This window comes from Agelaius tricolor, unplaced genomic scaffold (genome assembly GCF_023055355.1).
Source record: "Agelaius tricolor isolate 1412-34295 unplaced genomic scaffold, bAgeTri1.0.p SCAF_14, whole genome shotgun sequence".
In the NCBI taxonomy this organism is placed as follows: domain Eukaryota; kingdom Metazoa; phylum Chordata; class Aves; order Passeriformes; family Icteridae; genus Agelaius; species Agelaius tricolor.
In genome coordinates, this window is record NW_027269274.1 from 13,619,583 (window position 1) to 13,643,375 (window position 23,793).

A 23,793-nucleotide genomic window follows, 5' to 3' on the forward strand; every position below is an offset into this window, starting at 1 on the left:
GGGTATTTTTATCTCTGCACAGGTAGAGCAATCCTTGAATGTACAATGAATACATGGCAGAGGGGGGAATCTGTACAGGTGGATTTTTTCTTATCAGCCTTTTTCTTGTTCTCCTTGATAACCACGTTACAAAAATTAAAAAGTTTACCCTTATCAAGGTAAACCTTATCAAAACTTGGAATCATATCACAATTCTACTATATGATTTTTAAGGACTATTTAGACACAGTAAACAAAGAATAGACAACACAGTATGTAGCTCATTAGTGATAAATTTCACCATCTCATGCAATAAGGTGTATTCAAATGGCTCTATATCTTTTTTTACCAAACCTCATAATGCTTCATACAGCTACATAATAGTCAAATGTAATACAAGGTTTTCCAAGGTTTTGGGGAGTTTTGTTTTTTAAGGATGGCATTTTTAAGGACGGTACATATATATATAACATATCTTGTAAAATCTATCAACAGCAGTGAGAGAAAAGTTAAGATGGAACAGGTAAATAGTCCCAAAAATGGAATTTTGAATATGCAGTCAAAAAAGAGGCATAAAACTACACAAATGTTATTTGTTACCCCTTTCTAGCAGAGTATTTAGCCTGCAGTTGTAAAATCCTTTCAACAGTGTCTCTCTCTTTAAATGAAGGTGGTGGCCATTAAGAAACAGCCAAGTAAATCAGTTTCTTTCTGCAACAATAGCAAATCATGACCTTGAGCTGTTTCATGCACAATGAACTAGCAGAGAATAATTTACACTTTCCAGACAAAATCACATTCCACAACCAAGGAGAAGTTATAGACTAAATGCAGCCAAAACCAAGGGGCATTTAAGAGGCTGAATGACACTGGCAGAGACAGAGAGGCCCATGTTAACAAGTCATAGGGCAAAAGGAAACAGCCTCAAGTTGCACCAGGGGAGGTTTGGATTGGATATTAGGAAAAATTTCATCACTAAAAGGGTGGTCAAGCACTGGCACAGGCTGCCCAGGGAAGTGGTGGAGTCACCAGCCCCAGAAGGATTTTATGTACATCAAGGTTAGCTTTGATATTTCTTCAGAGATAGGTATTGGAGTATTTCCAAGAGCTGAGAAGGTACTAACAGCTTTAATATGTGTGTATACATACTAAAAAATTTAAGTTAATACACAAGAGTGAACCTGAAAACAGAATTAAATAAACCGTACTATGAAAAAGTGAATTATCAAATAATAGCAGAAGTCTGAAGCAAGGACAGACAATTGTGGGGGGAAGGAAATTAAATGTATTAGAAAGGAGAATGGAAATAAATGCTTAAGGCAAAAGACATGTTGTATATCAAGCCACTCATTAAAAAGGGAAAAAAGCAATTCTTTATATGTGATACAAGGACAGAGAAGAGCTGGTTGTCACAGAAGGATTGCCAGCTCCTGTGGGAAGCAATGAACAGAATTAAGAAGTGCATATTTTGAAATCAGTAGGTGAGAGAATCTCATTTTATTGTTCCCCTACAAGAAATGGGATTCTATTCCAGTCACTTTTCCTTTTAGGCAATTAAACAAGGAAACAAAAGCCGTCTTTCAATTCTAACCTCCTACCCACCAAGGAGAAAAAGTAGAAATCAGCAAAGTACATACCCATTTGCAGTGAAATAAATTACAGCTCGACTTATGTGAAGCCATCAAGAAGATTTATAATTACTCTTCATATTTAAACCATAACATTTTTCTAGTCTGAAGAACATTGCCCCCTCAAATGTTCTCCCCCTCTTTTCCAAGAGAATACAGTTTCATTACAGATAACAGTCTCATTACTGTGTATGACTGTTGTGAATATAAAAGAAAACTACCTGATTGTAGATACAATCCTTTTACAATTTATACAAAACTCAGCATTCTAAGAACTGGTTTAAATGCTTGCAAGGCAGCATACACTCACAGTAGGTGAAGACCTGCTCATATATCCTAGATATATGTGGAATTTTTTTCTGGCTTAACTACCTGCATGTCAACAGCAATTCTTCCCTTCACTTTTCTTCTTTACATCACTTCTCATCAGCAGTGATGATTTTAGCCCTAGACCCTCAACAGAGAATCTGCTATTCTTTGACAAAAACTGAGGTACACAACACTTTAGGCAAGAACTTTTCATTAAAAGCCACCCAAAACCAAGCTCACTCCAGGCACAAGGTGCTGCAGAGATGCCACAGACATCCACAAGAGAAGGGACTCCCTTCTGCACTGGCCTCAATCAACCCTGAACTGCTGAGCATTCAAATGTTGTGCTAATTAGTTTACTTCCAAACGAGACTGAAATAATAACATTAATCCTGCACACATCTTGTTTTCATTCAAGCCTTTGGAAACAGATGCTATAAATGCCATATAGATGGTTCTTTTTTGACAGCATTGTTATATATGCAAAGTTACAGATAATTCACCTGTTCAGTCAGCTAGATCAATCATTCATGTACACCTACTTGTGATATTTGACCCCTTTTTATTAAAAAAAAAACCACACTTACAAAACAAAACCCCACCCCACAGAAGCAAATTTTGCACAGAAGCTGCCATCAAAATTGATTTTTAACTGTAGACAGAAAGCAGGACTTGGCACATCTTTATACACATGGAAGAAGACATTTCAGAACTGAATTGTGTAAGGTTAATCACCAGGTCAGAGGCAGACTAGACCTGTAGGTGTTTTGAAGGCTCTGAAAGCAGAAATACTATTTAATTCAGCTTAATGACTGCACTAGACAATGAACATATCAACATTTCAGCCAAGATGGGAAAGAATCATCTCTGCCAAGCACAGGTTAAACAGTGTCGAAAAATTTGCTGTGAGTGAAGCCCAAGCAATGCAAGCCACAGAACACTCTGGATTTCTTGTCCTTTCAGCCACATCAGAAAAACCTAGGCTTTTACTAGGCTCTGGAGAGGAAGGTACCCAACAGGCAGAGAGGATTTGTGGGAAGAATGGGAATTCTGTACTTTCCAAGACATTATTATTTAGGTTGTGCATTTTACTGAAGATTCTTGAGAAGAGCTGAGTTAGCAGCTGGTTTTGTCTGACAAATTATATTCAGAATAATTAGAGCTTTCAGTAATTCAACTCCTGTATATTTATAAACCAAGATAAATAAGCAGCATGCAATCAGATAAATATGGTCTAGATGAATAATACTATACACTAACATTTGAATTATTCCAACACATAAGTATGGTCCCAGTCCCTCGGATCATGCTGTGTTCTGCCATCCTTTCTCAGACAAAATTCCCTAGACATCTTGCAATGCTGAGGAAGTTCTACTGAACAAATATATATCTACATTAATAACATGCTTAAGGTGGACTGGACAGGAGCAGTGCCAATTTATGAAGGTAGCTGAACTGTATTCCTATTACACTGGGGTTGTACAGAATAAAGGACAACAGCAAAGCAAACTAGAATTTTTTAAAAGTGTTTAAGCATTCCAATTTTAAGCATCTGAGAAGCAAAATACAAACGTCAGAATTACACCATCACTAAAGCCAGTTTAATTTCTGATGCCTTTCCTGAATTGAAATGTACATTCCTTAGCATATAATTTCTTCTTATTTTCAGTTCTTGGCTAAAGTTTTAAATCATGTGATACTTGTGCAAAAAAGTCAGCTTGACCTTCTATGACTTATGTATTTTAATAGGTTATTTAATAGATTTGTCAAAAATTATCACCAGAATACAGATATTGCCTGCATTTCATACAAATGTATTTATTCTCCAATTGTCTTAAAATACAGAGAAGAAACCAACATTGTTCATTCTGATTCTTCGCCCTCAATGTGCTCCATTCCTCTTCATTTGCTACCTTTATGTGTCCCTGTTCTCACCTTTGGCTGGTTTTTGAGCCTGCAGCAGCCTCCTGATGCTGGATCCTTTCTGCACAACTTGCCTCCCTCTCCATGACAGAATTTCCCTTTGGATTTGGAGGAAATTCTGTCCCTCCTGCCCCATTTCCTGCACATGCCATCCAAGGCACAACAAAGTATATTGGCTGTTACTGGAGAAATAACCACCCTCTTTTTCCAATGACATTCACAATGTATAAAGTGTACCAATAGATCCTAATCTATTTATTCTTCCTTTTAGGGATTCACGCATCATAATTTAATGAAAAGATTTTAAGAAAAACAGCTTTATTTGCAAAACCCATTCTTAGGTATAAAAGTATTACTGAGCTATTACTCATTTTATTTCTGCATCATTTTCTCAGGTGACCAGATTCTTACTGCAGTATTGTGATTACAGCCACTAAAGGAACTTCTGGAAAAACTACATTAATAGCAAAAATTTCCAAAGGTAAAAAAGCAATGGCTATAAACCAGTGGGAGTAAAGAGAAGGACAGAGTGAAAAAGAACACATGAAAATAAATTCCTATGGTAATTGAAATATAGACAGAAATAATTAGACACTCATAAAATAATAAATAAAATTGCTCAATTCCCAATTTAGCTGCATTTAACAATTGTGAATTTGACTCTAATGAGAGTCTTTTTGGTTGGATCTTACTTGGAAGAAAACCACAATAGGTCAGAAAGGTCTGAAGGATCTAGACAGGAAAAAGTAGTGCAGAACTGTAGTTATGTGGAAAATGTATAATGAGAAAGAAATATCAGCATGGAAAAAATTATAAGGGAAAGAAGAGAAGGTTTGCAAATTATTTTCTGCTATCAGCAGAGCATATCACATTGTATTCAAAGCACAGGAGGGATCCATCCTCTGACAAAAAAGGTTCAATCTCACTTGCCAGTGCAATGCCATATGGAGATTTATTGCCAGCTACAGACACCAAATATCAACAACAGGAAAAGGCAAGTTTTTATCAATTTTGTAGTTATTCAGGACTGTTACAGGAAAACATTTATCTTCTCATTAGTGCAAGCAGTTATATTTAAATAGAGTGTTAAAATTAATGCCTTGTAGCTCTCAGAGCTGATCCATTCCATTCCACTTCCCTCTGTTTCCATATCCATATGCTAAGGGTGTTCTTCACCAGCCAATTCTCTCAAAATGCTAAACTCTCTATAATGAAACATTGCCTCTAATTCTAATATCAAAGTTTTAAAATTTGAGAGGGAAAAAAGTATTACCAGACCCATTTAATACAGAAAATTGGGAAAAGATGCCTCCAGTTGGGGAGAGAGGGAAGTTACACTGGCACTTTCAATTTTCAATTTAAGGTTTCTGGCACTCTCCATGAAATCGTATCACCACTGCATGCACCAGATTTGTGTGACATTACAGGTGAAATTAGCTTTGTGCTTAAGGACTGCACTGAGTTTTGGCCACCAAGATTACAGGACTTAAGTAGACCATCAAGAAAATGTTATCACAGCCCCAGGATAAAGGGCAGATAAATCTATACGTAGAAAATTAGTGTTGACCAACAGAAATTCTCCAGTTTTCTTTCATTCACACTCCTCTCCCTCTCAAAGGTTTCATGAGGGATGCTAGAAATTATCTCCACTTTTACTGTAAAGCAGCATTGCAGTTTGTAACAAGTGCATGTCTGAAATGTGAAGTGAGTACCCAGATTTTTTCTCTTTCATGCCATCTATAATAGCTTTCTTGTTGTACTTTGATGAAGAAACTGCAGAAAACATTATAAAAGGCACAATGTGCATAGGGGGTAATAAATCTGCTGGATGCAGATAGTCAATGGCTGCAAGTCATAATCTAAAGCTTTGCTCTTAGCCTCCTACCAGTTTTCATTATCAGAGAAAATTGCTATTAATGTAATACGATAGCATCATGGCCAAACAGCTCAGTACTCATACATTTCATCCAGCTGTCAGAAGATGATAGACATTTAGCTTCAAGGTAAAGCCAAAGTTTGAATGTTCCTCCTTTTTATCTCTGAAGCTTTGTTACTTTAGAAGATAATTATCTAATTTTGTGACCAATGATGTGTTCCCAACACATCAAATTTTAATACCCGTAGTATGTAGATTTCTTTTTGTGTTTCTTTTGAAAGTTAGCAATTTTAGATAGCTTGACACAAAATCTTCAAAGTATATTGAATAGTCAAGTATTAAAATGGGACCTGGAGGAACAACAGGAACACTGCATGCTGGGGCCCTGACCAGAGTTTTCATAATGCATTCCAATCAGCATTTTCACTGTGCTGTTACCTAACAGGCTACAGATATTATGACTGCCTAATTTTGAATCCCGCTTTTTGAAAACAAGTAAAATCCTTGTTTGTGTATAAAAACACAAAGAAATCCCTTGACAGCTACTGTAGAATAAAGTAAAAATAGACAATAAGACATAAAACCTTCTGCCAGCTGACAGACTCTTTCTGTTCAACACTAAGTTCACTTAAGATACAGGGGGGGATAAAGATAGTAAAAGAAATGGCTAATAAAGCAAGTGGGAGCTAAATGGCTTGTCTTAGTCCTAGATTAAAAAATAAATTCCTGTGTTACCACGACAAATTAAAAAGTCTTCTCCTATTCATGCAATCAGCTAAGTGGAAATTACTCTTGAGACTTCATAATTATGAGAACAGTTACATATTCCTATTGTGAGTGGTAAAAACCCATCTGAATATCAAACAGCAGAGAGCTCAGTTTAAGAGCCCATAAAGCTACTGAGAACTATTTTAAAATAATAGGTCAGAAAAAGTGTTGGGACCTGATGAAGCAACTGAAGAATTCCATAATGCTGTCTGTGACTGGGACCTCAGGGGTGCTGCCATGACAAAGTGCTGTGCCTTTCCATGCATTCCAGGAGATCATGAAGATGATGAACCAACAATATTTAGGGAGGTAGAAGGGACACTCAGCAGCCAAATGGAAATGGGAAGTTCCAGCTCAAGTAACTTCTTGTCCAGACTAGAGACAAGCACTGGAACCAAAGAGGTTGTGGTACTGCTGCCCTTGAAGGTTTTGAAGATCAAATTCAAAGATCCAAGAAATCTGCACTGATTTTAGCTTTGACCCAACTTTGAACAGGAATCAGAGTTCAAAGACCTTCTAAATCCTGTTCCAGAATTTATTACTCCATATGAAATAATGAAAAACAGAGCTCCACAGTGGAAGACAGGAAGGCTTTGTATAGAGGGGGTGGTGAGTGTTGGTTTCCAGAACCAGTTTTGTGGAGTCATTAGTGTCAAACACAAAAGTGTCAGTTCTTAGAGTATAATTAGAATTTTTTAATTCAGTACCACTATGTTCAGAAGAACATTAAGCATAAGAAATCTTCTCAAGTTGCACATTGTAGAGGAATGTTATCGACAGGACATATAATCCATCATCAACTGCACAAAATTCAGGGAAGCCTGTCAAATCCACATTTTGAAAGCACCAAGGAAAAACATCTTATGATACTATTAGAGGCTCTTCCACCCTTTCCTAAAAACTAAGAGGATGCTTCAAGGAAATTACTGTCATACATATGAGAACCTTTACTAATCAACAACCCACAGGATCCATGCATTAATCCCTGATATTCTGAATTAATTATACATACATATTTCTCACTCTATATCCCCAATCTTATGATGTGGATTAGGTCACCTTATAGTTTTGTTTGTTAACGGACCTGAGAACAATTTTTTCCTTCATCTTTTACTTCCTTAACTTTGGTGCTCTAAGATCTCAATCCAGATGGATAAATAGAAAAATTATCACTAAGTGCCTCCTGTACTAGAAAATTATTTATGCAAAGCATTTGGCATCAGGCTCAGAAAAAAACATTTCTCTCTAGAAAATATGCCCATTTAAAAACTGAAAGATTAAAATGAAAGATAAATAAGGAGGTTCAGAGAGAGACAGGGAGAGAAACAAAGACAACAAGAAAGCGTGTCAAGTTAAGAAAAGTAAAAGCAAAACACACAAGTAGGAGCAGATGCTTTGACAAAGAAAACACCTAAGATTTTATAATTTTTTTTAATCACCTCAGTGAAATGCATTGATTTAACTCTTTCCAGTTCTTTCAGGAATCTTGACAGACAGAAAACATGGTTAGAAGAAATCCCTTCTCAAACTCTTCTGATGAAGAATCACTACAAGAACTTAGATGCTTTGAAGACTCCATCCAACCAACCTACCAGGCTCCACCTAAAGAAGCAAAACTTCAGTGCAGACACTTCTTCAGGAAATTTCTTCTCAAGAATAACAACAGTGAAGAACAAACTTTAACAAGTATCAATTGTTGATAACAAAGCTCTAGAACCTATGGCTGGTGCATAAGGAATCAACCAGGAGTTTACATCTGATCATTTCCTTCTTTCTCACTGGGACATTCCAGAGTCTTAGAAGTCCCACTGAAGCTCCCTTGTGGACTTCATAGTTACATTTAACACAAGAACACACAGGAACATCTTGAAAAGCTCACCCTGTTGATATCTTACCATGTGGTTGTCATGGGAAGCCCAACAAGAGATTATTTGAGCAGTACACATCTTTTTGGGAAAAGTTTATTCTATTATAGCTGACATATTTATTCCTCTATAGTAAAATGATATTTTAATAAGATCATTTGTTTGTGTGCTTAAAAGGGGAGGGGAAAACCAGCAAGTCTTCATCCAGCCTGGGTACCCCAAACAGCACTGACAATTGTGTTCATAACCTGTTCCTGCTCTGAAGAGTGAAGGACACCCCAGCTATGCCTTAAGAAGATATAGACACAAAGATTAATAGCCCATAGATACAGACATCAAAGAAGAAATACAATTACTGTAATTGATGATAGTCCAAAATAAAGGATTTAGCTGATCTTCATAATATCAGGCAGTTCAACAAAGTCTACATAATGGCCAGGAACCTGGTCTGAGCAGCCAACCTGCAAGAGTTTCACACTTTTCTAGGGTTTTCTCTCAGTAAAAAAAACAATTAAATAAATTGATAGTAGCAAAAAATTAATTCTTGTGTTTAAAGACCAGTTTTTGTGCATCTGTCATGGATATGGAGAAGAAACTTATAGTGCCCTCTTTTTTGGTATGCTGGATGCAGAATCTGTTCACTCCCATGTGAAGGAGTGTCTTGAGCAATCACAATGCCCTCATATCTTTTAAACCAGTGTACTGGTTATCATCTATTACATGGGTAACTTCACCTGGAAGGTCCTGGGAGACCTGAGGGCAGGATATTTTCAGTAATTATTTGTCTCTGAAATTAATCACTTCTGGAAAGGCTACCAAGAACCTTATCCGCTTCTTTCCAACTATGATTTTAAAGGAAGTGGTTTTCCAAAGACTTCCTTTTTAAATACAATACTTGCAAGTATTTGATCACCCACTCTAAGAAAGTACTACAGCTTTACAGAAATTAACTTGGTGGATGCTAAACAGGATCATGAAAACATCCATGTAATTTTTGCAAAAACATTATATGTAAAAAAAGCAAAATGGAACTCCACAAGAACTACAAGTTAATTTAACTATTTCATTAAACCTGTCAGTGAAGCTTCTACAGGAACTGAAATACCATCTACCTTATCAATATATAATTTGTGTTGCAAAATGTGTTAAGACTTATTATCAGCAACAAAAAACTGTCCCCTACAGAACAGTAATGACATTTGAAAGTGTGGGGTATTGATTAGTAGTTACTTAAGAGTGAATCACCACTACAATACAGCATCTACTCATGCTCTACATACCTTCACTAGCAAGATAATTTGCATGGAGAGCAGCTCCTTTAACCTTGAAACGTAAGCATTTTCCAATACAGGATGTGAAAACAAACAACCATAAATGCATTAAGCAAGAGAATTATCATTCTCTTCCTTTCAAGATCTAATGCTTTCCAGTTGGATTGTCTGCTCAATAATTTCCATATTAAAAGACATTAAAGAAAGTGTAATGCATTTATCATGAACTTAGTAAAGCCATCTCATATTCCTCATACATACTAACAATGCAACTTTTGTACTTTCAATAACACAAGCGGATCACACTCAAACCCAGAAAGACACAGAACAGACTGCAAAATAGAGAGTGCTGAAGGAAGCAAAGCATGAATTCAGCATGGCTTCCCTTTTAGACCAAGTGAAATCTAAAACATGGTTTGATATTCAAGCTGATTTGACTACATTTTAAAACCGTCACCAACACCAAAAAATTATTACTCCTGCCATAACATTCAAAGTATATTGAATAGTCAAGTATTTGACTATTCAAAAGGAGAGGAGACTACAAACCACAGATCATTCAAGGTGCAGTTCTAACTTCATAGAAGAAAAAGAAAATTTTCCAATAACCTCCAGAAAAAGCAGAACTTTATTACAAAAAAAAAGTCCAAGGGTTTTTTTTCTTATGGAGGAAAAGAAGAAAGTCTTCAAAGTTTGATAAGACTCTTTCCTCTACAGATCAATATAGTACCTGAAGATTAGCATGGAACCCACCAGGTTTTCCCACCAAATACATTGGTAGCATAACAATGTGTTTGTTTTTTTTTAATTTTGACCAAAGTTAAAATATCTATCCAGAAGAACGTACATCTTTATGTCTGCAGATAACATAAAATACTTCAAAGCACACTGACAAGTTCTGTACCTAGGCATGGAGAATAATCTCATTGTTCATGTAGCCCAAAGATGCAGGAATAAAAGGGGATGGAGATTCAAGTTCTGCAAGTTCCAAAACATCATTTGCATTAATCAACAGAATTACACTGGTGTAAAATTCTCAGGTGTATATTTATTTTATTTTCTAAGGTTTGATTTTAAGTCAGTACTGAGAGACACATTTTATATAAACCAGACTTCAGGAGTCCAAATTATAATGAATTAACTCTGAATAGAGTTTTTGGTAAGCTCTACACCATTTACTTGGCTGGTGGGGTTTTGAATTTGGGCTTTGGGATAGGTGTCAGGTTTGGTGGGTGGGTTGTTGCTGTTGGTTTGGTTTTTGGGCTTTGGGGATAGTGATATTTCCTTTGATGGGGTTTCTGTACTTTTTGATCCACAGCCATATGTCTACAGATTTTATTGATAATTTTCCCTATTTTTTGATTTTTTTTCCTGTTTTAGAATTGCTCAACTGGCAAAAGTTTAAATTGACATCCAAAAAGTCAGTCCATGACTATCCTTTAACCTGCAGGTCTCAGTCCTACTTGACCCTTCCTTCCAAGCAGTAGTTTCAGTGTCTTGAGCAAAGAAACAGCCTACAAAAACCAAAACCAACATAAGGCTGAATAAAAGAAAGGCAATTAATGTCAAGATGATTGTACTAAACTTGCCTAAGAATTTAAGTCCCTATTATACAATTTAAACTAAAGATAGATGTACTGTATGAATCAGATCCACCAGCTGAATGCTAATTGATCTAAATCACCCCGTTGTATTAATTTTGCACTGACATTTCCACAGTTGCAAGAAACTCCTAAGATACAGCACCCCATCCTTGTCAGGGAGATAAAATGCAATTCTGCATCTTTAAAAACAGGAATGCTCTCCTGACTGAAAAACCTGCTCTGAGAAAACAACGATTTGAGAGCTCCCAGCACAATGAAGGATTTGCTGAAAGGAGCAGGCAGATGCAGACTCCAGCCTGCTTCAGAGCAAGGCAGGCAGGGCTTACATAACACTGAGGGCTCCAGCAGACAACTTACATAAGGAACATCTCAGGGAGCCTGAAACAAGCTTCTGGTCAGGAAAAAACCCTTGTGGAAGGACCAAGAAATTAAGGGTATTTTTACCCTTCCTACACTTGCAATAAATAATATTGACAATTCAGGAAGAAATGAAGAATTATCAAAGCTCAGAATATTTTTTTTAAAGAGTCTCATCAAAAGGAACCTGAGAAAGCACAGACCATGCTGCACTTTCACTCAAACAGACACTGCACTGATTTAAGAGCTTTACTGTATTACAACAGCATTCCCCAAAGCCTGTTTTCCAAAACTCTAATTGCAGCAGCTGAAGTGAATATGTTCCTGGCACCTAAGCCTTGCTTTGCATCCCATATTTGAAGCCTGGCTTTGCCAGTGGGCTGTGCTCTCACGTTCAGTACAGGACCCACAAAACTCAGAGTGTTTACAAAAGAAAAAAAATTGAAAATGTCAGGACTCAAATAAGGCAGATATCTTTTGACAGTCTAAGGAAAAGAAACAACACCTAAGAGAGAATTAAAATTAATTCTTGGGCCCCAGTAGTATTTGCTAAATAAGTGAAGAGTATGAACATCTCTAGAGCATCAAGGAGTCTCTCCAAATCTATATGACAACTGTAAAACCTCCAGAAACCAGACAAACTAGGAATAATACAGTCCTGTTTGCCACTGGATGTTTTATTTTACACTCAATGGTGTTCCATCTCTTTGAAAGCAAGGCGTAGCACATTTTTTAAGTGCTAATTTTGTTTAAACCCTCATCATAATTTCTGAAATTGCTTACTGAACTATTATTTTCCAAGCAATTTGAAGCATCTGTATTTCATCTAAAGTCAGTTTTGGGAAAAGTCATAAAGGAAAAGTCATAAGTCTAGGAGGCATAAAAAAATACTTGGATAAGATTATCACAATGACATAAAATAATGAAACATTCAATTAAGGTATGGGAAGCAGTGGATTTAAAAATATACTTTCAAAAAACAACCAAAATATTCTTATACATTTTTTACCAGCTCAAGAGAACACCAGTGCTGGTCACGTATTTGATGTTCACAGTACAGCAAGACCTTAAGAATTGCAATAACTCCATCAATATTCACAACTGTAAACTGGCAAAAAAATTTCTTTACTGAGTATCTCACACAAATTAATTTGCTCAATGAAATTTTAGTGTGGGTCAAATGACTCAATGTGCAAAACATTTGGGCAGCAGAGACTGTCAATCACGACTGTGAGTGCATCCCTTTGAAAGCAGCACGCAGTGTGTGTGCTGACAGAATGAATCAAGTAACCTTTACATTAATTTTTCATTTAGCAAGCCTGTATTAAGCTAAATGGCACTCCAAAGCAGTTGACAGTTGAGGAATCTATACTGTCCAGATCCATAATCATACACACATTTTTATATCTTCACTTGTTTAAGGATGCTTAATTCATAATCAGGAAATGTGGGCTCCTCTGGTAATATCAGAAGTATCACTGCTTCTAAAAGTGGAATCTTGACTTTAAAATGACATGGATTCTGATCACCCAGAGCTCACAGTAAATACCAAACATATTCTTGATGCCTGGCTAGTGGGGAGGGAGGGGGTGGGAAAAAAAGGCATTTGTATTTAGAGCCCTCCTGTGCTATCACCTCCTTAACTGTTGTGACAACCTCTGTCACTGACTTTGCATGTTGAAAATACTTCCAGACCTTGAAGTTTGGTATGTTTCTATTCACACAAGCTTATAGAAAAAATATACTTTATAACCATACAAAAAAGTACATGCTAAAGTCATCTGTCATCCAGTCATTTGCCACAATCAACACCAGAACACAGCAAGCTTAAATGGACAGAGACATTTTAGAATTCTAAATAAAAGAAAAAGCAACAGACATCTTTTAAAAACTACTGTAACCAGAAGGAAGAAAAAAAGAAAAAAACAATACATGTGACAGAGGAATAAATGCTCTAAATACCTGCCAAACCTGCTTTTTTTTCTTTTCTCTTTCATTAAATAAGGAAATATAATACAAGCAAGAAAGAAAAACAAAATAGCTTTGAAAGAACACAAAATGTCCACCTTCAAAAACAGGAGCACAGACTGGTTAGTGAAAGAGAAAGGATGCTGATGAAAAGGTAAAATGAATAGCTTCCAATTACCTACAATTATAACAACCAATAGGAACCAATCTTGCTACTTCAGAGGGAAAAAATACATCACAGAAGGGATGACAGCAGCATCTACTATGAGGAAGAGAAGGGGGATTAAGGATTCCATACTGACTCTTTGTGGGTTTTAGCATGATTGCCACACAGGGTACATTCATATTCTCCTAGCAAACGTTGGGCTCGGGACTGGGCACGTTTCATTTCCAAAGCCATTTTTGCGCAGAAATGGCTGCACATGGAAGAGCTCCAAAGTTAAATAAAGATATTTGTTTGTTATGGTCCAATAAAAAAAAAAACCACTTTTTAATAATACTTGATTACAAACTAATCAAAAATGGAAGCTCCATCTTCTTTATGAATTTGAGGTGTTCGTAAATAACAGTGACAGTGTAAGACTACACAGACTTTAAAGAATGTGAGCTGGAAGTATAATAAATATTGAGTGGCCAGATTTTCACAATAAAATTAAAGTTTGCCCAGCATATTGAAGTGAAGCCATTTAAAGGCCTTGAAAGGCAGTAAGAGACCGCAAATATTTTGGTTCTTCATAGCTCAGTATTTTCGCTTAGTGAAATTCGTGTTCTACAGTCCTGGGTATACAGATCTGAAAAGACAACCTCCTAAAGAACTCATATGTCTTTAGTAATTACTAAAGCCACTTACTTTCATTTTAAAGGATAGCACAAGCTTTTTATTTCAGCTGCTGCACGTACAGTTATATAATTTCACACATATATAAGCCTTTCGAAATAAATGCTAAAAGCTCAAGGAATAATTTCCTTCGCAATCAGACAAAAAATAAAATTAGTGTTACTCAGAACTAAAAATCATGTCTACAAAAATTCAGCAGAAATTCAATATATGGGTTGAATGAGTGTTTTTTTGATCAGTGGATGTCTCAATGTTTTCCCATTTACATATTGCATTTTGAGAATCAGATGTTAAATGCCCAAAAATAGCAGTCTCAGTCTAACATATTCCTCTTAGTCTCTCATTTTTTTTTGCAACTGTTGTAAAAATAAACTGTCCACAATACAGAAGTTTACTATAGGTTGCAGATTTAAATTAAACAGAGTCCTTGATTTATACCTAATACTCAAATCTGCTTTTTCATTACCCTCTGTCCCAATTATGTAGACTTACACCAATTTCTCAAGTTTTTGCTATACTTCACCACCTTATTACCCAGCTGTGCAGCTGAGCAAGAAGATAACCACATTCATTCCTCTTATCTGTAATGATGTAATACATCTCAGCACTGGGTTAAGATGATTGGGGGAATAATGGCATTGTAAAAACTGCAGAGATGACAAACAACAGTGCAGCCGCCTTCTCCTGATACAGTGCATTGTGTACATAGAGCCCAGGGTGAAAATCATACAATATGCACTAATTCTGCTCCTTGAATGAAGTTAGCATCTTTGATAAGAAACAGCTGTTTCTGCACAGAAACATCATCATCATCACAATGCAGCAACCAGACTAAACACCCGCAACCTGGGCTGAAGCCTAGGCTACAAGAAATAAGTATTGGAGTTTACTTTCCAATGGAAAAAAAAAGTCATTCCAACAGAAAAATATCAGGTTAAGCAAGGACTCTACAGATAGTGCAGTGCGATGCAAAGAGTCATCAGGGACTAGTATGCAATACAAAAATAGATCTTGGACAAAAGCATGCACAGCACTGCTTTCCTGTTCATTTAAAAAATTAAATCTGCCTCCATTTTCTCTCTTAAAACCCTCCTTATTACAACCAAAGAAATCCTTACCTTCTGTAGGAGCTGGGAACCTGAGTATTTGGCTGCAATAGATTTGATCTCTCCACCAAATGCTGAGGCCCAGAGCTTTACACTGTGAAGAAAAAAATGAGACAGGAAGAAATGTAATACACATGTCAGAGCTAGCAACAGAGACTGTAACAGCTTCAGCTGCACTCAGAAGGATACGAGCAATTTTGCATTAGAGAGCTCACTAAGGAATCTGAGCACAGCAAAAGATCAGAGAAGCTGTACAAGTATAAGCACAAACCAGATCCTGTGCTAAGGTAAGGCCTCTGATATGAAACTACCGACCCGAACCATTAAAATTTAAGGAATTAACTTGTACAGAAACGTGCTTTGGCACAGCATGACATATATCCATTGAAAGGAAAAGAGCAGATAAAATGGCAAAACAGTTCTGAATGATAAATTCCCACATGAGAAAGTGTTAACTGCATCAGTTTCAGTAAATACAAGCACTCAGTGGCCACATACTCCACCAACACATGCTCCTACAATAAAATCAGAGTGCCAAGTGCCTTGGAGACAACCACTTTAAACACAGCTGACAGAGGAGCAAAGGTGCCCTGGAACAGCCAAATATCTGCAATACAAAAACAGGAGAACTTGAGCAGCCAAGTTCTCATCCTTGAGCATGGTCCTGAGAGGAATAGCACGAAAGCACTTACACTGACAAGGGGATCTGCTGCTCCGATCCAACCACATCCACTAAGGCTGTGTTAAAAGCTGTCCAGAAGATAAAGAAAAAGCCCCCAAAAGCCCGAAGAAGATTCAGGTTCTCTGGCATTGTGCCTCTCTGTGCCTGGAAAGGTTTGGGGAAATTCAAGTGAAGCTGAGTTAAGCAGCAGTGGGGGTTTGTTTCTAAAAGCTTCTTTTCCCCCACTCTTACCCCCTTCCACTAGAAGGGGACACTGGAACACCGGAAAAGAAAAATTCACAGCTCCATCCTCATTCCTCCAAAGAATGACCCTCTCTGTGTAATGGAAGGAGCGGACCAGAATCGAAGCTCTAATGACTTGAAAACTATTGTGTCCCTGGTAACAGCAAAGCGTTTTCCAGCACTACTGCAGCCACTTGCATGTAGTTCTTTACAACTCCGCAGTCAGCAGTGTGCTGAAGTTACTTCAGTGACCTACTGCTGCTCCAAAGTGCCCTTAGCAGCAAGAAAGCAGACTATTGATTCCAGCTGGGGAGGCTGTCTTCTTGCAATTACTGCTCACTTTGCAAATGGAAAGCTGCCTAGAGTTCTCCTTTCCCTCGCCGATAACCTCCAGCCTTCATCCCAGATCAAGGCAGCCCGAGCAGTGGTTCAGAGGAGCAGGAGCAGCAGCCTTTTAACGGGATAGCGCCGACACAGAAAGGCAGGCACGGGAGGAGCTGGACCAGAGGGAGGGTAGGGCAAAAGCAGAGAAAGTCTGGAGGAGCTGAAAGTGGAGTTGAGCCCTTCCAGGAAGGCGAGAAGAGAGCGCTGCACATTGCCGGGGGCTGAGCTTGGGAGGGCTCGGCAGGGCTGGCAGGGGCGGGGGCGTGGGGCCGCGCACACCCACCGGAGAGCGATTCAGGCAGGGCACGGCTGCATGACGAGCACCTGTCTGTCAGTCTGTCTGTCACACGGCCCGGAGAGGCGAAGGCTGCTCGCAGCTCAGCGCCGCGCGGTGCCCGGAGCATCCCGGCCGCGGCGCCGCACCGGGCGCAGGGAGCGGAGCGGCGGTGCCTGCCCGGGGAGCATCGCCCGGCAGCGGCTTCCCGGGGCCAGCCCCGGCCCTCGGTCAGGCTCCCACATGGAATCGAGTCGGAGGGAGCACGTCCTTGTGCATAAAGGCGCCTTTGCTGCTTCCTCCCACGCCGGAGCACTGCAGCAAGTCACTCTCCGAGAGCTCGGGACCGGCAAAGGCTTATGAATGAAAAGAAATGCAGCATAAGTAAATCAATGCGGGCTGACTCCAGCCTATGAATAAATTATTAATTTGTGCTCATAGAAGAATCCTCTTGATATAGCAAATATAGGATTACAAGCTCTTCCACTGAGAGAGCAGCGTACGGAGCAGGAGGGATTGGTCCAGGTATTTTTGTTGTTGTTGCGTTTTAAAATGTACCCTCCCTCTTTTTGCTTTTATTCTTCTCCCTCTGCTTTTTTCTCACCTTCTTCTCCACTAAATGTGCAGACTTAAAATAGCAACTGAACTTTAATGTAAACAAGTATGGCAAGACCATGATCTGAGCACGGGCTGAGTCATCCTTGCATCCTACAATATAGCTCCAGTGTCCGCTCCAGAATTCTAGTTTCTTCCCTCTGTAGTTAGAATTAACACCTCAAAATATTCACTCTGCCTTTGTACACTGTCCTTATCTTAACATTTTCTGTCTTGAAGCTCGAGATGTAGTACCTGTATTTCTTTCCACATTAACATCTCTAAGAGCACTGAACAGTTCACTTTAAATATCAAAACCCCTATTCAATATCTAGTTGACAAAAGCTTCCTGCTTTCTCAGAAGAAATGAGAAGTTTAAAGATAGAAAGACTAACAGGGGAACTGTGCAGAACAGAGTAGCACAGCACCCTGCAAGTTTCACCACCCACCAGCCATCCCCACCACAAACAGTAAATAGAGCACATTTCCCTCTGTACTAATACCTTTGTATGAAGGCAATAAAGAAAAAATTGCTTAAAAGGAATATTTATTTTGTGTATTACTGAACCATTTGGAAAGTCCTGTTATCTGTGCTGTTACTGTGGATTTCCTAAGCAGTGTTTAAAACATGCTGCCATGTCACCAGGTGTTCAGCTTACCTACAGGCAGAAATGTAAAAATGCACATGGCTGACTAACAGTATATAATCAATTATGTGCTCCTTTGAACATATTACATAAACAATAATATCTTTCCAAAGCCAGGAATGAAACAGAAATGAGTGAATGTCTCAATACTTGTGCTGTTTACTTCTTTTTACATGCTGAACACTGTCAGGCAGTAAATACATAAGCTCATTTTGTGAGATTCAAACAGTTCTTATGTTAACAAAGATCCTTATCTGCTTCAAGCCAACACAGTGCCCTTATGGCAAACAACAGTTACCTTCATTTCTGAAAGCATTACTGGAAGCTTTCTGAAAGCACTCAAAATGCCTGTGTACAAGAGGCCAGCACAATTTAACCCATCACTAATTGGCAAGAAAAGATGATCAAGTAATTCATCAAACCTTGACTTTGTTTACATTTATCATACATTCAATACTATATCAAACCTACAGTTTATGCATCTGCTGTGTGCAAAACTGGACACCCACATTTGTTTAACACAAAAATTGTATTTGTACCATTGCTCGTCTAAGAAGCTAAATTCACTAAATTCAAAGAATTTTTTGCTTGAAAGAACAATCCTTGTTTGTGTTAACAAACACTTGTGTACACTATACTCAGAGTGCTTTCAGCACCTTTCATTAGTGCACACTGGGTTTGTCCATGCAGGAAATCAGCTCCTCCTGACCATTCAGTGAATGGAGAGCAAACCTGAGCCATAACACCCACAAAGCACCACGGGTGACTCCACAACCTGTCTGCAGCTGTGTCCTGGCCTGACCACTGCTGACTGTTCCTGGTATGCAGATCACTGCAGCTGTGACACCGGATTCCAAATTCACGTCAGCATTTCTCCCATGTTGCTCCCATCAGGATGCAGAAACTTTCCCTGAGTGGGTTTGCATAATGAAGGACCAAGGAAAACACAGGAAAAAGAAGTGCTAAGTTCTGCTGGAGAGCTTCAGTCCTTTTTAGTGGGGATAGAGCAATGTGTTCCATTATTTGCTCCAGCCTTCTGATGTCCTGGAGCAAAGGCTGCAGAAAGCCAAGTTTCAAAAGATAGAAATGAATTTCTCTTTTGGAAGTAATGTGACATTTCTATCATGTCCTTATGCTGTTATAAACAACTGCTGAATCTGGAATAATTTCTGGTCCCACTAGAAAAGTGTATGCGCAGATAACTGACCAGAGAAGGAAAGCATTTATGCACATAGCAAATATACATTCAGAAACCAAAGTGCATCTCAGCATAAAGTGCAGGTAAGTTCCTTACATGCCACTGGTCTCTGAAGTAGGGTTCCCCATCCAAGTGTATTAAGTTTCATCTCCCTGCTCCTGGCCTCTCATTTTTAAGGGATAAAAAATGGCAAGTAATTTTCTGCTGTGTCCTTGATGATCAAGCACAATGGTTCATTTTGGTATCTCACAGAAAATGAAAGAAGCTGTTTTCCCTATGAAAGCAGAAATAAAACTTGGATATGTGACTCAAATGTTCTAATGGAAAGTCACAGACAGGGGCAGAGAAACTTGATGAATCCCCAAAGGTTTTTCAGAGGACCACATCCAAGAAAATAACCAAGGGATTGAAGGAAAAACAAAAAACAAACCAACCCACAAATAAACAATCAAAACATCCAGGTCAAGGGATAATGTGAGATATGGCACTAAGGCTGAAGCAGAGGCTACAGACTAGGGCAAAGCATAATAACTACCTGAATTAATCCCACTGTTCTCTTCTTCCACCTCAAGGTATATTTACACTTAGGAAAGGGTGCAGAAACAGGGTCACAACTGCATCATCAGCACAGACTTTGGGGTCTCTGATTTGACACATATCAAACCCTAATAAAAGTCAATTGAGAGCCATACAGAGAAGGGAACATATGGTGCAGGGGAGAAGGGTAGGAGGAAATGATATAATTAACACAAATGTTTATTGTATTTTTTTTCCAATGCTTATCTACAATGAGTTCTAAACCAAAGTACTAAAAAGCCTTGCTGAAGATGTAAGCCACCTTCAATGGAAATTAATATTTAAAAAAGAATACAAGAAAGGAAATATATCCATTTATCTTTATTCCACATATATTAGAAGATTCAGATACTGCAAAAAGAGAAAAGCTGTTACTACTCTGCGTGACATTGTAATAATACTTGCTTTGTACTACATTCCTCCACACTTCTAAATACTAAGATTATAATCCTCAGATGTGTTCTCCACAGTGATTTTTTTAACAGACTAAGTTGTCAATTCTTAGTCTTGCTTGAAATAATTCATTTCAAAAAATCTCCCCTAAATAAAAGCAGTGGGAGAATAAAAAGGGGAAAAGTGAAAGAATATAGAGTCACCTCATACAATAAACAATTTACTATAATATCATGGTGAAAATCCTTCCAGCCTTTAACAACCCTATGAAACTTTCCCTTACTTGTTTGCAAGCATAATGTTTCACTTACACTTACTCATGGAAAATAGAAGCAGGAAAAGTAGGGGGATAACAAAAGTTATCTCAGCTTTGCAAAGCTTGAAGCTGTCAAATGAAAGGCAAAATCTGAAGGTTCTGAATGTATTATTTGGAAACAGCCCAGTGGTGGAAGCACTCATGGAGCAGTGTTTGCCTGCTGTGAGAACACAGGCTCGCTTGCTTCAAGGGATCCGTACATCTGAGGAGGGGCAGGAGGCTGCAGCCTGTTCTGGAGAGGCTGAACGTGTATTCCTACAATTTTATGGAGGTCTCGTGTGGATAAATCTAAGTGTTCCACTGGTGTGGGAATGCCAAGTTATTGACCAATTCCAACCCACTTACAGCCAAGATTGAGGTCAAGCAGCATTACTCACTGCCTTAAATGAGCACAACTTCACATAATGGGCATGAGCTCGTGTTTCAGAGAAACAAAAATCTTAGAAATTCTGAACCACATATCTATTTCTTATATGCAATTTTACAATCTTATCATTTTATTTCTGTATATTGTTCAGGTCAAATCAAGCACCAGTATTTCATCCATGAGAGCATTAAGAGCATGCAAAACCAATTTTTACATGTAATCAATCATTTACACAACTAAAAATACAAATCTCTAAAAATTTTTAAAAACACTAATGCACAATCCTAATTAGCATGTTGGGAGTACAGCATTTTAGGTTACTGCCACGTTATCTTTAGCACACTTCAACACCCAATAAAGCTCACAGTTTGCCATAACCCCCCAGGGAACGCGTGGTTCATTTCGCTTCCACAAAGCCTCAGATCAGCTGGCTTTTGAATCTCCACAAGGAGTTAAAATGCAAAAGAGCAGAGCATTATCAATCCCAGCCTATGAGAGCTCACACTGCATGGCAAGCTAGAATGCTTTGAGCTAATTATGTTTATAGCTACCCAAATCCAATTTCAGCAGTCCACTATAGCTCTAGTCTGTTACTGCCATTTTACATAAGCTTCATTTATTTTGAATTTTCAACTATTAAGACAAAGTCTGCCTTTGGTTTCTTTCAAGTGTTTCACGCTGGGAAATGAACCCTTCTCTAAGCAAATAAACTATCTTTTTACTCCCAAAGCTGGTGCTAGGTTGTAAATGTTAATGCTTTCAATGAATTCAAAATACCTGCAAACTGAAGATAGGACTTAAAAATGAGAAACTGTAATTAAGAACTCTGATAATGGACAGAACGCTATGGAAATGAACCTATCTAACATTCTTTCTCTGACAATTAGAAAAACAACAAACACTAGAGGTCACAGCATATTTAAGTGTTAATCTATTACTGTCTATGCTCTAGAATGAACACCTGATCATGTCTGTAATGGCCTGTGAATGTTCCCCCCCAACCCTTACAAATTCCTCAGAGCCACCTGAAGAGACCCTTGTAGCAGCTCCAAGGGTCAGGAAAAGCATTGTCTTTACTCCAGACCTAGGCAGGGTTGGTGACACAAACACTGGATGCCAAAAATTATGTATTTGAGGGGGGAGAGAGGAGCAACAGCCCCGAGCAGCCACTGTCAAAGGGGCACCATCTGCAGCAGGAGATGAAGTGACATCTGTGGAGCCACTGTCATCAGGGAGGTCAAGGTTCCGACCACTCAGCTGAAAGCAGCCAGCAAACTTTAGGTTGGCATGCAATTATTTTCAAAATAACATTCATATTTCCAAGTGCAAAACATACCCTGGCTTTTAATCCAAGAAACAGGGCCATGTCAAGTAATTACACAGAGCCATAAGGTACTTCAGAGGCCCATAATTCTGTCACTCTCCAATTCATTCCTACATCACAAGTATGAATTTTGTGGTGGGAATGTGACTTTTATGAAGTCTTGACTAAACTGCCAGCTTCTTGATCTGATATTCACCACAGTTCTGCTGCTTGAGTACAGAAAATGGATTCTGTATAATTCCATGGCAGCAGTTGCTAACCTGTGATCCACCTCTGCTCTATCATTTTGTTGAGCCTTTTTCATTTATTGTGAACACTGAGTTATCCTGAAAATCAAAGTTATCTCAAAAGGAAAGTTATCTCAAATTGGAAATAGTATGTATTGAAAAGAAACACACTGTGGTAATGAATTCCATTAAATTGTTGCATAAGGAAAAATAATATATATCAACAGAATAAAGTGTCCTGTGAAGTCATTAGGCTTACATATCTGATCTCAATTGCAGATAAAGGCCTACAGGAACTACCAAAGGAAAAGAGATTTCAATAAGGTCTAAAATAATACTGGGGAGCACTAAGCAAATTTGAAACTTTCCTGAGTTTGAAATTGATTTAACTTCAAGAAGAGTGTAAGCAAGTCATTATTTGTCTTAAGGTCACAATAGCAAGCTGATAAAACCTATTTAAGAGTTGCTGGTTTATGCAAATTAAGTTTCATTTCTTAAGGGGTTACTGTCCTCTTGGGTAAGAATCAAATTTAGGATTGCATTTTTTCCCACCAGTGCAAGTGCCCTCTTGTTCTGGTGAGCATTAATTGGTGGCACCTGGCAGCTGTAGACAGATGAAAACATCTATTATTAGGGCACTTCCATAATATTCTAAAGTGGAAAAGTGGACTTGGGCATAATGAATGATTCCAACATCACACAAAATACCCCATCACAGGAAATTACCACCAAAACAACTAGATAGTTTCTTATTCTGGAGTTTCAAAATCTGGCTTGTGTATAATGCTCAAATTCTACTTCTCCTTTAATAATATAACTTGACATTACATACCATGGAAAGTTCACACCTGCAGAAGAACAGCAGATTTATAGATTTGTAGGTTTTTAAAATATATTAAACCATGATTATGCTTAAAAGATGCAAAGTAAAAGTAAAATTGATACCCATAAATATACTAATAAGTGTTAGGTAAAATATTTGCCAGAGCATGCATTTCTATTTTACAGGCTGTTAATCCATCATAGTGTCACTAACATTGCAACAGACACACTCAGACTGCTGTGCTTATTACTTTTTAATGCATCACTCCATTTTA

The 23,793-nt window shown here is 38.1% G+C and overlaps 1 protein-coding gene across 4 annotated transcripts in view; it reads right to left on the reverse strand.

Annotated features, from left to right (window-relative positions):
• Positions 1-17,072, reverse strand: part of CACNA2D3 (calcium voltage-gated channel auxiliary subunit alpha2delta 3) — a 385,811-nt gene extending 368,739 nt beyond the window's left edge. For 3 of the 4 annotated variants that reach the window (XR_011681184.1, XM_071439768.1, XM_071439767.1), the window contains exons 1-2: positions 16,185-17,072; positions 15,505-15,586 (exon numbers count right to left, since the gene is read on the reverse strand). Coding sequence is in view for 2 of the 4 variants with exons in the window: in XM_071439768.1 (XP_071295869.1) it covers positions 15,505-15,586; positions 16,185-16,303 (201 nt within the window). In the remaining 2 variants the exon portion in view is untranslated. Of the gene's footprint in view, positions 1-13,542; positions 13,648-15,504; positions 15,587-16,184 lie in introns of those variants that run through there. The other variant, XM_071439769.1, reaches the window with a different exon arrangement.
• Positions 17,073-23,793: the final 6,721 nt, after the last annotated feature.